Raw genomic sequence first — 12,370 nt, forward strand, 5'->3', positions numbered from 1 at the left:
TGAAAAGAAACAGAACACAGGTACCCAGGAGGCAAAGACTGCTTTCAAATTTACAAAGCCATACCTAGTGCTGTGTTACATTACACCACGATCCAGGTCTATATAGTGCACTGTGAGGAGATCTAGACAAACCCACAATACAATACCTCCCTTCACCCCCTCACTTTCAATCCAGAGATCAAGGCCCTAACTTCAGCAAGAATAATTTTGCACTACATAACTTCTAGGAAAAACAATTCTATGTATTAGCCGATGACATTTTTGTTTCTCCTATAACATAGGAGAACAGCAGGAAACGATCTTTCAAATAGGGAAATATTTATTACAAGGATCACAGCATTATTGTTTTATTGTTTGCACAATGGTAAGTTGCACATAGGGACAAACAGTACACATTTAGAATTAGTTTCACAAATTAATACATTACAAGAGAGTCCAGTGGTTTAACATATTAACTATTAAAAAAAGCAATAACAAAGGAATACAAACATTACGATTTTGACTGCAGCCCAATAAAAGTTTAAAAAAAAGGTTGAAATTAAAATAAACTGTAAGCTTTATTTTTCCGAGACATTAAAAAAAACCATTGTATCCCTTCCTAAAAGACTGCTCACAAAGATGCAATAACATACTAGTACAAAAGTGAAGAATTCTGTGCTCAGTTTCCCTTAATTTTATCAGATCAAGTGACAAACCGAACATTTGTCAAAGAGCAATCACTGCTGAATGCAGACATCATTTCCAAAACATACAAAATGGTAGTAACTCTAACAATAGAAAGCAAATGACCTAGTACTAGAAAAATCTTAAGCACTGTAACTGTTTTAGAAAAAAAGGTGCTTTTGTGAAAATGATTGTGAATATTCATTTGATGCATGTTATATACAAAACATCTTCTACATAAAAAGCAACTTGGCTCCAAAGTTCCATGTTCACACTTCAGCCTGTATCTTTATTTGCAAAGATACAATTGAGCTATTATTCCCTCCTTAAGATGTTTTCCCAGCTACTTCTAGTGCACACCAAATTGGAAATGCAGCACAACAAGCTATGATGTTGTAATATGCAAGATTCATAAACTACTGTTGCAAGAGGTTTAACCTTCAAATTGCATCATTTTCCTCCTCCATTCCTTAGCAGCAAGTTATTGTACTATACCTCGTATTGACAGCAGATACGCAACTGCTTTTAAGTCAGTGCTAGTAGCACTGACAAGAAGCTAGTGAATCAACTCCATTTTTGTAACAGCTAATTTGGGTTTTCATTAGAATAGCATATCCTATCTCCCCCAACTGCAGGGAAAAGCTCATCCAGCCCAACAACCCTCTGCTTGCACACAGACCTCGTGGCATCCTAAACTTTCAGCTGAAGTCCTGCAACACTCTACTGTTCAGCTCAGCAGAAAAAACAAAACCAGTTTGGGAACACCACCTATGAAATGTCTGTGTCAAAACCTCAGATTCTTCTTTACAGTTGGCTGCTAAATAGGTGAAGAAAAAGGTTAAAAAAATCCAGCTACTAACCACTACTTACCAAACTTTATGAAATAGTAAACATTGTATGTCAGCTGGTCTTAAACAACAGAACACAAGAAGCAATGATGACATAGCCCAGGACCCACTATTGGAAACTCCTCGGAACATCAAGGTATGGGACCACAGGGGAACATGGAGAAAGAGAACGCACAAAGAAAAGGAGACCTGTCTATGGGGTGAGGTTTGCACATCTGTATTTTATACACATATATATACACATACATACACACAGATGTGTGCACTGTACTGTATATATTTACATCCATATACACAAAAACACCCTGAAGTAGATTTAAAGGCCATATCCAGGAACAGAAGATATGAACTCTAGTATTTGTACTAGAATATATTTTATCTGTACAAAAAAACAAATATGCATATATTCATATGGTATAAAGCTTATTAACAAAAAATATTCTGCTACTAACATTAGGTTAAATAGATGGTTTTACAAGATTCTTTAATAATAATGCAGTATAGAACATTTCTAAAACTAGGACCAAAAATAAAAATACATAAACGGGTTTCTATTCACAAGAAAATAGCTGTTCAATATGATTCCATTTTGTATTTCAGACTAGGGAAAAGTAGCAAAATTTTTATAAATCTCCTGGGATGCAATTTAACTAATGCATCAATCTAGAAAAATAGACTTTTCAGATGAACAAAGTTGATTCTCTTCCCCTTCCCTAAAAGGGGTGCCTATCTTTTCCCTCGCTTGTTTCCAGCTGGAGGTTTCTTCAGCTGAAGAAGTTGCCCTCCTGTCCCAAAGCCTGCAGATGCAGGATTAGATACCCCGAACGTCAGGCCAGCTGATGCTGTGATGCCGGGATTGCTGAAGTTAAACCCAGATGTAGTCGAGCTGCCAAAGCCTTATATGAGGGAGGGAAAAATATTTTAAAACGTAAGTTATATCAGGATTGCAAATTTGTTCTCCTTGGAGTTATGAACACCAGCCACTTTATTACCAATATTTGTAATACTTTATACTAACATGGATCTACAGCAGTACGCCACATTGCTAACACTCTTGGACTTGCTATAACTTGGATACTACAGCACTAATGCAGTCTACCTCAGTGATTGTAATTCTATCCTAAACCACAAGTCTATTATACCAGTACCCATACAACAGCAGCACCCAAAAGTCTCACCTGAAATTGTACAACAGAAGAAGCACAACTCCTCAACTTCTCGGTCTAAATATGTAATGCATACATAGGGTGGGAGGGAAGGCAGAAGTAGAAGCAGACCACGGCCCGCTCACTCCACTCACAGCAGGTAAATGGCAAAGCTGGAGTCGGAGCTCCCAGCCTTGTGCCCTACTGTCCAGGCTACCTTTGCTTGTCTTAACGTATGTGGCACAGACCATGCCTTAAACGAGAGGCAGAGAAGGCTCAAAATCCTTGCTGAATTCTTGGCAATTTAAAAACCACCCTTTACGACTTAAACCAAAAAGCAGCACTGAAAACAAAGCTTTGGAAAAACTGAATGAGTAGGTGAGCAAATGGCACTATTTCAACTACTCCACTCTCTTTTATCAAGGTAAACAAATTGAACATTTGGTTCAGCTATCAAACAAGATCAGTTGAAGAAAATCTGCTTACAGTTTTCAGCAATACTAACACTAACTCATTTTACTTTTTGTGAATTTGTATCAGTTATGCACAACCAACTTGGATAATAATTGAAACTATTAGAGGATGCTAGAAATTTCTCAACTGTTACTTAATAAGCAGTAGAACTTCGTAACTCCGCTTTTTGTTCTCTCAAGAAACTGAGTAAGGTAACCAATAATACAAACTAACCAGTGTGACATGAGCAAGTTAAAATCTTAACAGTTTCATACAAGTTGCACACGGAAACCTGTAAACAATTAAAATATTAAGAAAAATGGGACTGATTCACAAGCAAAAAAGGGTATATTCTCAATACACATTACTTAACATACTTTTGTTAGTTGTCTAGTAGACAGTTAAAGCAATCCTTTGATCCCATCAGGATCTTCAACTCAACGCCAAATTATTTTTAAAGCACAGAAATAAAATCTCAACTGGTTGTCTCATCAGAATCCCAAAGTGGCTCTCACAAGCCTGATGTCTTCTGTTCTCTCTCTTGTTACTGATGCTTTGCATCAAGAACTACTTCAAAACATCACGTGAAACTCTTCCTCCTGCAATCTCTGGACCTGAGTTACACACCACATCATCTTGTCAAGAAAATCACTCATTACCTACATTCCAGTAACTGCAGTCCTTCAACACACAGCTGCCTGTGCAGAACTCGTTGTCAATGTAATGAGCATGCAGATCTAGAGTGTGACTAATGATATTGTTCATTTGTGTCTTGTCTAAATTTTGTCGAATACTTTGTCTCATCCTAGGATGTAAGGGGTGAAGCAGATGCAACTATTCCTCCATTTCCCTGCTAACTCTGAATCCCAAGTAAGATTTTTAGAGGAATAAGCTTATTCTTCATCAGGGTGTCTCATGAATTAAAAAAAATCTTTAATAATCAAAACTTGTCTTGGTAAGTTACCTTTTTATTTCAAGTATGTATCTGAGATAACAGGTAAGCATTGCCTCCTATAGAAAACATCATGAATGCCATTCATAATAAAGCTGTATGTGATCTATAGTGTCAGGAGTTCAGTAGGCAAGGGTAAAGTGCTCAAGAAGTACCTCCTCCTAGCTGCTTCTAGATGCAGGGATTATTCTGAAGCACGCAGATAAGGCAGCCTGAGCTTTATTTGAGTAATGTTAGAATAAGAAACAGATGTATAAACTGTGTGATAGAAGACTGAGAACATACTTGTTAATTTAGATATAACTTGGAAAGTAATAGCTGTTATGTCAGAAGTGCCATTTAGGGCAGCCACAAAAGCGTAGAAAGGCAGAAGGGAAATTCATCTAAATGGCTTTGTCCATCATGGCAGCATAACAAGGCCATGGTACGAAGTTCTTAAAAGTAAACCAAACCCTAAAGCAGAGTAAATGTTCAGGAAAAAAACCTTGAACGAGGTATACATTCAGTCTTATTCCTGTTGCAAAGAAAGAAAATCAATCACGGAATAGCTCAGTTCTAGACAGAAGAGTCACAAAGTCTTGAACCATAGCTACAACGTGATCAACGATTTCTTTGTTGAAATTAGTATTACTTATGTGTAAACAATTATTTTCAGAAAGTAAATGACAACCTGCCCTTCGAGGGCACAGAATTAGCATCCCCCTGAAGGACCTCAGAGTACACTTTATTCCTTGGGCTTTTTGCATCTCTGCTTCAGTCAGCTCTTTAGATAGGTAAGCCAAACATGAGGTACACACCTCCCTGTAACAGGTTTTTTTTTTTGTTTTAATGCTACAGGGATAAACAGCAGTTCAGCAGATCTCAAAGGCAATCTATTCCTGCCCTCATCCCTACAATAGGTGCTCTAGATCAAAAAGAATTTCCAGCACAGCTTTGACTAATGTACTATTAGCCTCCGTATCTGAAAGCTGCTCATAGTTACACATGGATTATATTCAGGTCTGTTTTTCAGCAGTATGAGTATGTCCAGCCACAATCCCACTTGACTATCTCTTATCCCATGTACTGAGGTTGCTATTCTCCTGTAAGTCTCCAACACAAATTCTCAGCTCAGCTCTTCAAAGCCTATTTAGCATCTCAGTTTCCACAAAAATAGTGTGTGTGTACACACCCCCCTTAACATTGTATCTATAAATTCAGTGGTGATTTTTTTTCCCTTTTTGCCATCACTTTGGGAGTCTTAATGCTTTCTACAACATCCCACTCACATCAGCCTTTTCGGTTGCCATCAAATGAATAAGATTAGGAATTGAGACTTGATTTGTAGTCAGCATTCCACAATGTCTGTGTGTTTCAGAGGGAAGTCTGAGACACTTGTTTCATCTCGCAATTGTGCGCACTAAAGAAATTGAGAGAAGACTGCAGTTGCTCAGCTTTTTGTCTACTGACACAGACACAATGAATGCTCCTGGACTAAGCCCAATTTACTATTAGAAGATGCTAAAGTACACTCAGAGGACTCAAAATTTTCTCTTCAAACATACAAACTGAAATTGAGAAGAGCAGTATTACTACTAGAAACATTTTCAAATCTTTTAAAGCAATTAAATCTAACTCATAACTTACAAACACTTGACAGAAGCAATTTGGGAATCTATAATTTTCATTCTAAAATAACAACAAACTGATTGAAAACACGTGGAGGAGACTTGGGGCATTACCTAAGCAGCCTAGAAGGACAGGCTGATGGAACACTTACTAGACATTAGTTTCGGAAAATACTTAAGCACTCGCATCTAAACACAAGCGATAACAACACTATACCCCATAAGCCATATTCACCCCCTTTTCCTAGCTTTTTCAAAAGAAAAAGATTCAGAAACAAGATATAACTAATATAAACCATAATATTTTTTCAGGATCCTGTAAATGTTATCTAAGAAACAGGACATATTAAAATTAAAAAAATATATAATCTGGCTAGCCTCGGGCATCATTCAAACCCATTTATACACCCTCAATAAAATTAAACTAAAGATCATATACAATCCAGAAGCTATACAGCATAGGATTTCAGATATAAAAATGTAAATGTTAATGTGCTTCTGGGCTACCAAATTTTTATAGAGGTTTCTATTCCATAATCCCAGTCTAGATCAGGATTTCACGACTGCTTTATTTTATAAGCACAAAATGATGGGAATTACATTTAATCTCTTATATTCCTGGTTACCACCTTCTGCAGCCGAGACTCTTGAGATAACTGAAAACAATCTTCATTTTATTAGGTCCAACTCTCTTACTGCTAAAGAGAGACTGGGTGCACTGCCACCATGACAAAGCCTGTTCTGAGGAATGCAGTGAAACGACATCTAAATTGTCTCTGCACGCCACCAACATAGCTAAGACAGACTTGCTTTGGCTTGATACCTTATTAGTGGTGGACAACTGATCCATACTACTAGTTTTCGAATTACGTATTTTAATACACTAAAAACTAAATTATGTAGTTTGCAACTTAGCACCTTGAAATGCTGGAATACTATTTATATAAATATTAATAATAGGTAATTTAATATAGGCTCAGGAAAAATAAGCTACAAGATAAAAACATAAACAGTGTAAGTTTTCCACTTGTTTATGATATTAAAAACTAACAAAAGAAGGTTGATGCTTAGACACAGCATACTGCAAAATCACATGTTCGATCAAGAATTTACAAGGGTGTTACACATTCATGAGTGTTAGACAGACAGCTTAGTGAGCTATTTCCACCGTATAATACAAAGCTTAAGGTACTTTACAGGCCTAATTTGACAGTACAACCCATCACTAACCAAGTTAAAACCAAAACAAAATGAAAAGCATGGCAACTAACAAGACAGTGGTCCAAGCTAATGTACTGGACACTTGCTAATAAATACCAGCCACTTGGTATGTTTGTATTAGTAGCAGTTAAAAAAACATTTTGCTTTTAAAAGAGAAACATGCTACCAAAAGCCAATCCCAGGAGACATAATACTCCTTCAACCTGTCATTGAAGAAAGACTGTAAAACAGACTATAGTAAACTGTTTGCCTCAAAAACAAACTCCTATTTAAAAAGCAATTAGACATGCAAGCTATAGAAGTGACTAAGATATCAAACATCTGAGTTAAGAAGCAATTGCATCCATATTTTCATTTTCTCACCACCACCAAAACTAAATCAAAAAAAGTGAAATTAGTACTGAGTAGTTTAATTGCCACAGAAATGTTTTCAAAGTAGTTAACACAATCAATTATGGATATATGCAGACATACAATATCTATAACTTACTATTCAAATAGAAAGGATAAGCAAATAAACGGTTTTAAGGAAACATTCTGGGCTTCTAATAAATAATTTAAACTTTACTTCTAAATACAGGAAGTCAAATTGCTGGTACATTTGTCACAAATTTATACACTAATTTCAGTAGCTCGGTAACTGTATAGACTATGCATTCAAGTAGTAACTGCATTTCTGTGCCTCAGGCTGCATCTGATCCAATCTGATGCATCTGATCTCCTGTTTCCACTCCTAATTAGATAGACACCATCAAACAGAAAAGATTAATGCTCACTCAACACTGTCTACCTAGGAGACCTTTAACAGAACCTAAGAACTTCTCTGAAAGTGTGTATTTAGCAAGTAAATAGTTACTTTAATCATTATATACACATGCAACTTTAAGCACATTTGTTCAGTAGCTTTCTTAGACTGAGGGCAGCAGTTTGATTATAATACTTTTGCTTTAAGATAAACTTGAATTCAAGAGAAACAAACCAACCTGCACTTAGACTTCCTGATGGTTTACTTGTAGTTCCAAACCCAAACGATGATGCCCCTGTGGCACTACTTCCAAAGGCAGAGCTACTTCCAAATCCTAGTAGAATAATAGTAAAGACATACAACAAAAAAAATTACAGACACAGCAATTAAAGACACATAGGTTTTGGGCTAGTATTCTAAACCCAAACATAATTCTAAGCATTATTTGGTAAACAAATGTTCCTAGGATTATTTCTCAAGAGTGTTTTATTCTCAACACAGCATTGAGTTAAGAAAACTGCAAACAGGAAAGCATTGGAGAAAAATACTTCCTTCAAAATACAATACTGAGTAAAGGAAAAGATATAAGAACAGGTGAATTAAACTATCAGAGTTTACAAAATTGCTGTTGAATGGCTGTTAAATTGGCAAGAAAATGGTAAACAAATGGGCCAAAACTAAGAAAATTCAGACACGTTATACGACTTCTATTACAGAAAGCCGCAGTGTTCATTCACAACTCAAGGAAAAGTTCTCTGAGTAAACATTTTCTTGAGTTTACATTTGGCTTATTTTAGAGTCGTCCCCCTCCCAGGTTATGGGGGATCAGCTTTATCTAGGAAACCACAAAATAGGTTCAATACAGAATAGAAATAGAATTTCACAATATTTAATGGGAGAAATCATTGTATAAAGGGCAGCCATAAACATATAGCTGTAATAAAACTCATTCTGTTAATTCTGTAATTGACATTTTTAATTTCATAATATAAATATTTCAAGATTTCAAATTGTGTTATTAATACGAGATCGCTTCAAAGGAAAAAGTAAGTTGATATTTGCAGTTTGAGATAGAGGCCAGACAATAGGAACAGTAAGAGAAATACATTCTGTGATTTTGGCTGTCTCCAGAGGTTTCCAAAAGAGAAGAGTATTTGTATTTGAGGAATTTATGCCCCCATCTGAAGTTTCAAGTGTCAGGGAAATACTTGCATTTTACTGCAAATTGAGCCTTCACCATTCCTTTACAGAAATAATTTTTAGATTTTAAAACTAGTAAGGATTGAACACACTATCTGAAGTCCTATCTTCTGTCCTATCTAGTTTGAAATGAATTACCAATGATCAGGCAAGGTGTCTGCAAATATTTAATGAAGCATAGCATCCCTATGCTATGTATCTTATATACTTAAAATGCAAGAGCCTCTATGTTTATCACTGACAAAATTGACAGAATATTTATCATTGAAAGAAAGCAAATTTCCCCAATTAAAATGATGTTTCAAGACTATACATTAAAAATTGTCCTGTTCAAAAAAACCCCCTAAGATTAAAAAAAATAAACAAAAAAACCCTTCAGTATTCATTCTGCTAATATGTTTCCAAGAGCACACCTGCAGGACATTTTGCATGTATTCCTTTATTCTTCTACATTTGCTTCTATCAGACAAGTCTTGATTTGTCAAAAGATGAAAATTTTGCAAATTAATACAGAATAGATGAAGTGCAAGCAAATGCCCTTCTAAGCAGAGAACTAGCAAAAAAAGAATACAAGTTAGGCCTCTAAGACAAAACTAGAAGCAGTTGTCCACCAATTTAAAAGAAAATGTACTTTAATTTACATAGGCAAGATTGGTGAACACGGATATACAATCTGTAGTCTACAACCTCTTTGGTTGAAAAGGAAGAATTTTATGGGTTTTTTTAAGGCATTTAAAACATTGTGGGAACAACCTGGTAATTCAGAAGTACTTTCCTTTTAGCCCACCATTCTCAGTTATTTTTCCTGTTTAGATGTACATACTTTCTTGTATCTGAAAAAGCTTAAAATCTGATGAGAAAGAACATTGGTAGATTTAAAGATAACTTCAAGATGATAATTTAAGGTAAAATTGATGCAACGTTCAAGTTACATCATCTTTCCAATACCGAGTGATATTTAATCATTTTAAATACAACACCGATTCGTGTGTTTGGCTCAAAGAGGCAAAATGTAGGGATGCAGACTGAGGTGGCAGAGAGGAGAGGATGTAACAAGAAAAACCACAACACATTATGTCTGTGCTCAGCAGGTGTAATAATTTTCTTTGCAGATCTCATACAAAAGCTTCAGAGGACACTAGTGTCTTTTGAGTTGTGCTGTAGGAACAGGAACCCCTGACCTATACAGATAGGAAATTTACATGCAGATTAGATTCTACTTGTAGTTCTACTACTGAGAATTCATTACATTTAAATGGAAAGGTCTATATGAATTTTATAATCTTTATTACCACCTACTCTTTCACAGTCACGCGTCCTCTTGGAATACATTTCCCACCAGCACTATTAACATTTTGATAAGTATTTTTCCCTCACCTTCGAATGTTGCTTTTTCAGTTTGAAGAGGGAATTTTTTTTTTTTCCACCTCAGCACTGAGGGACAGAGTGACAGCTAAAGCAAGTATGTTTCAGCAAGCAGGATCCCAGAATTGTAGTAATTTTTTAGCATTTATTCTTATCTTAATCCAAGCAGTAATGGATCCCTATAGTTAAGAGTTGTACATAAAGGTGAAAAACTTCTATGGATTAGCTACGGCATGATCCAATGTCTCAGATGCCTAACTTTCATATACATAAAATTAAGTCAAGTTGTAGTTACAAAAGTATGTACTTGATGTACTTCCCTAGGTTTAAGAACAAAACTTCTATGTGATTAATTCATCCTGGTTTTTCACTACAATGGCTTATTAGTCTTAGTATTAGCCTTAGCAACTCCTTCTGCAAGACATGAAGAAGTTTGGAAAGCACAGACTGCCAGTTTGCAAGGTCCTTCCCTGAAAAAGATCATCCTCTTAGGGAGTTAAAGGTTTGCAAGAGATTAAGATGTGCGGTATAATAATTAAATGAAAGATTAGAAAAGTTAAAGTGTACCTCCAAGGCTTGAAGAACCTAAGCCACTTGATTGCAAGCCAGTGCCAATACCTGAGCCGAATGGCGTTCCAAAACTAACTCCCAGAGATGGCTGTGGCCCTGGTATAAAAAAAATGAGAACAAACTTGCCTTACTCTTTCATAGTAAAGAGGTCCTTTATTTATTTATTCAAGTATTTGATAATGTGAACATCATTGCTTTCAACAAATCCCATTAAGATCCCAAACTTTACCTCATCAAAATTCCTCACTTAACTGACTGCCTCTACATCCACCTAGTAAAAAAAAAAAAATCTAAGAAAACACTGATTGTAATAAGGTGAAACTAGTCAAAGCTAGTAACATAACAACACCATTTATTATTTTTAAAAGTTCACCAGTCTCACCTTACACTTTAAAACATTAATCAAAACCTTGAGAGTACTCATAGGTAACAACATTTTGCCACCTGTATTAATGGAATCAGAATGAGGGAAAAACCTTCAAATTAAAAACATGAGCACTGACACTAATGTAACTAAAACTATATTAAAAAGTTAATTTAATAAATCAGAATCTTCAAAACTAGTCAAGTATTCCATCCAAATTTAAACAGAACACTAAGATAAAAAACAAGACAATGACTTTATTTTATTAAATTTATTGTTCATTTTTAAGCAAGTCAATTACATAGTAACATGACAATTCAATTCTTTTCCACACAAGTGATAACTGAGATCTTTGAAGCTCTGCTACATAACACCATTCAATAAGGTAAACTAGTCAAACCACCTGTTTAAATAAACATTTACAAAAGGCACAGTTCTGTGTACCTTAATGAATTAGATACATTCAAAATTTCAGAGTCAGAGTTTGTCCCATAATTAAAAAAAAAAGTTGACAGTACTTTCCCTGCATATTCACACTAAGATGCAGGACTGTCAAAAAACATTTTCAGTCTGCCAAGATGAAATTTACAGCCTCAGTTCCTCCCCCCGCCCTTAACCTTGGGAAATAAAGAATCAACTTGCTAGCCCATTACTAACACATTTTAAAATAATTCTGATAAATAATTAATTTATTTAGACAGTTTTCACAGTACAATCTTATACTCCTGTCTTTTTCAAACAGTTTTCAGTGCACTAGTTTAAAATTTTAACCATTGAAGATAAAATACAGTGCCAAACTCTTAATCCACAGACATTCACACCTTTCCTCAAGGTAGCCTTCTCCATCTTTGAACGTACTTTATGTACTATATCAATGAAAATGATGATTTATTCAAATATTACTATACAAGCTCAGATGATTTCAGTCTTTTTCCTAAACCATTATCACACTTGGGCTTATTTTCATTCAAAACCTCCTTCTTTATACTACAAAGTTTCCTGCTACTAATATTTATCTAGAGTTTTAAAATGTAAATATTTCAAGCTTTTAAAATCATTTCAGCATTTGAAGATTTAAATGGAAAATCATTCTGAATCAAGTGAAAGGCACTGTATATTGAAAAGTAACATTTTTGCTAGGAACACAAAATTCTTATGTGATCCAAGCTGAATGACATCTGTATACTCAAAGTAGTGTTAAACTAGATTTTAAGGGCAACTAAAAGTTGTTAGCTTT

General features: G+C 35.2%; 1 protein-coding gene across 2 annotated transcripts in view; it reads right to left on the reverse strand.

Moving 5' to 3' along the window:
* Positions 1–331: 331 nt before the first annotated feature.
* Positions 332–12,370, reverse strand: part of NUP58 (nucleoporin 58) — a 37,485-nt gene continuing 25,446 nt past the window's right edge. For both annotated transcript variants that reach the window (XM_069808131.1, XM_069808130.1), the window contains exons 14-16: positions 10,767–10,865; positions 7,873–7,968; positions 332–2,407 (exon numbers count right to left, since the gene is read on the reverse strand). In XM_069808131.1, the coding sequence (XP_069664232.1) occupies positions 2,238–2,407; positions 7,873–7,968; positions 10,767–10,865 (365 nt within the window). In that variant the 3' untranslated portion in view covers positions 332–2,237. The remainder of the gene's footprint in view (positions 2,408–7,872; positions 7,969–10,766; positions 10,866–12,370) is intronic.

This window comes from Haliaeetus albicilla, chromosome 20, assembly GCF_947461875.1.
Source record: "Haliaeetus albicilla chromosome 20, bHalAlb1.1, whole genome shotgun sequence".
Classification (NCBI taxonomy): Eukaryota; Metazoa; Chordata; class Aves; order Accipitriformes; family Accipitridae; genus Haliaeetus; species Haliaeetus albicilla.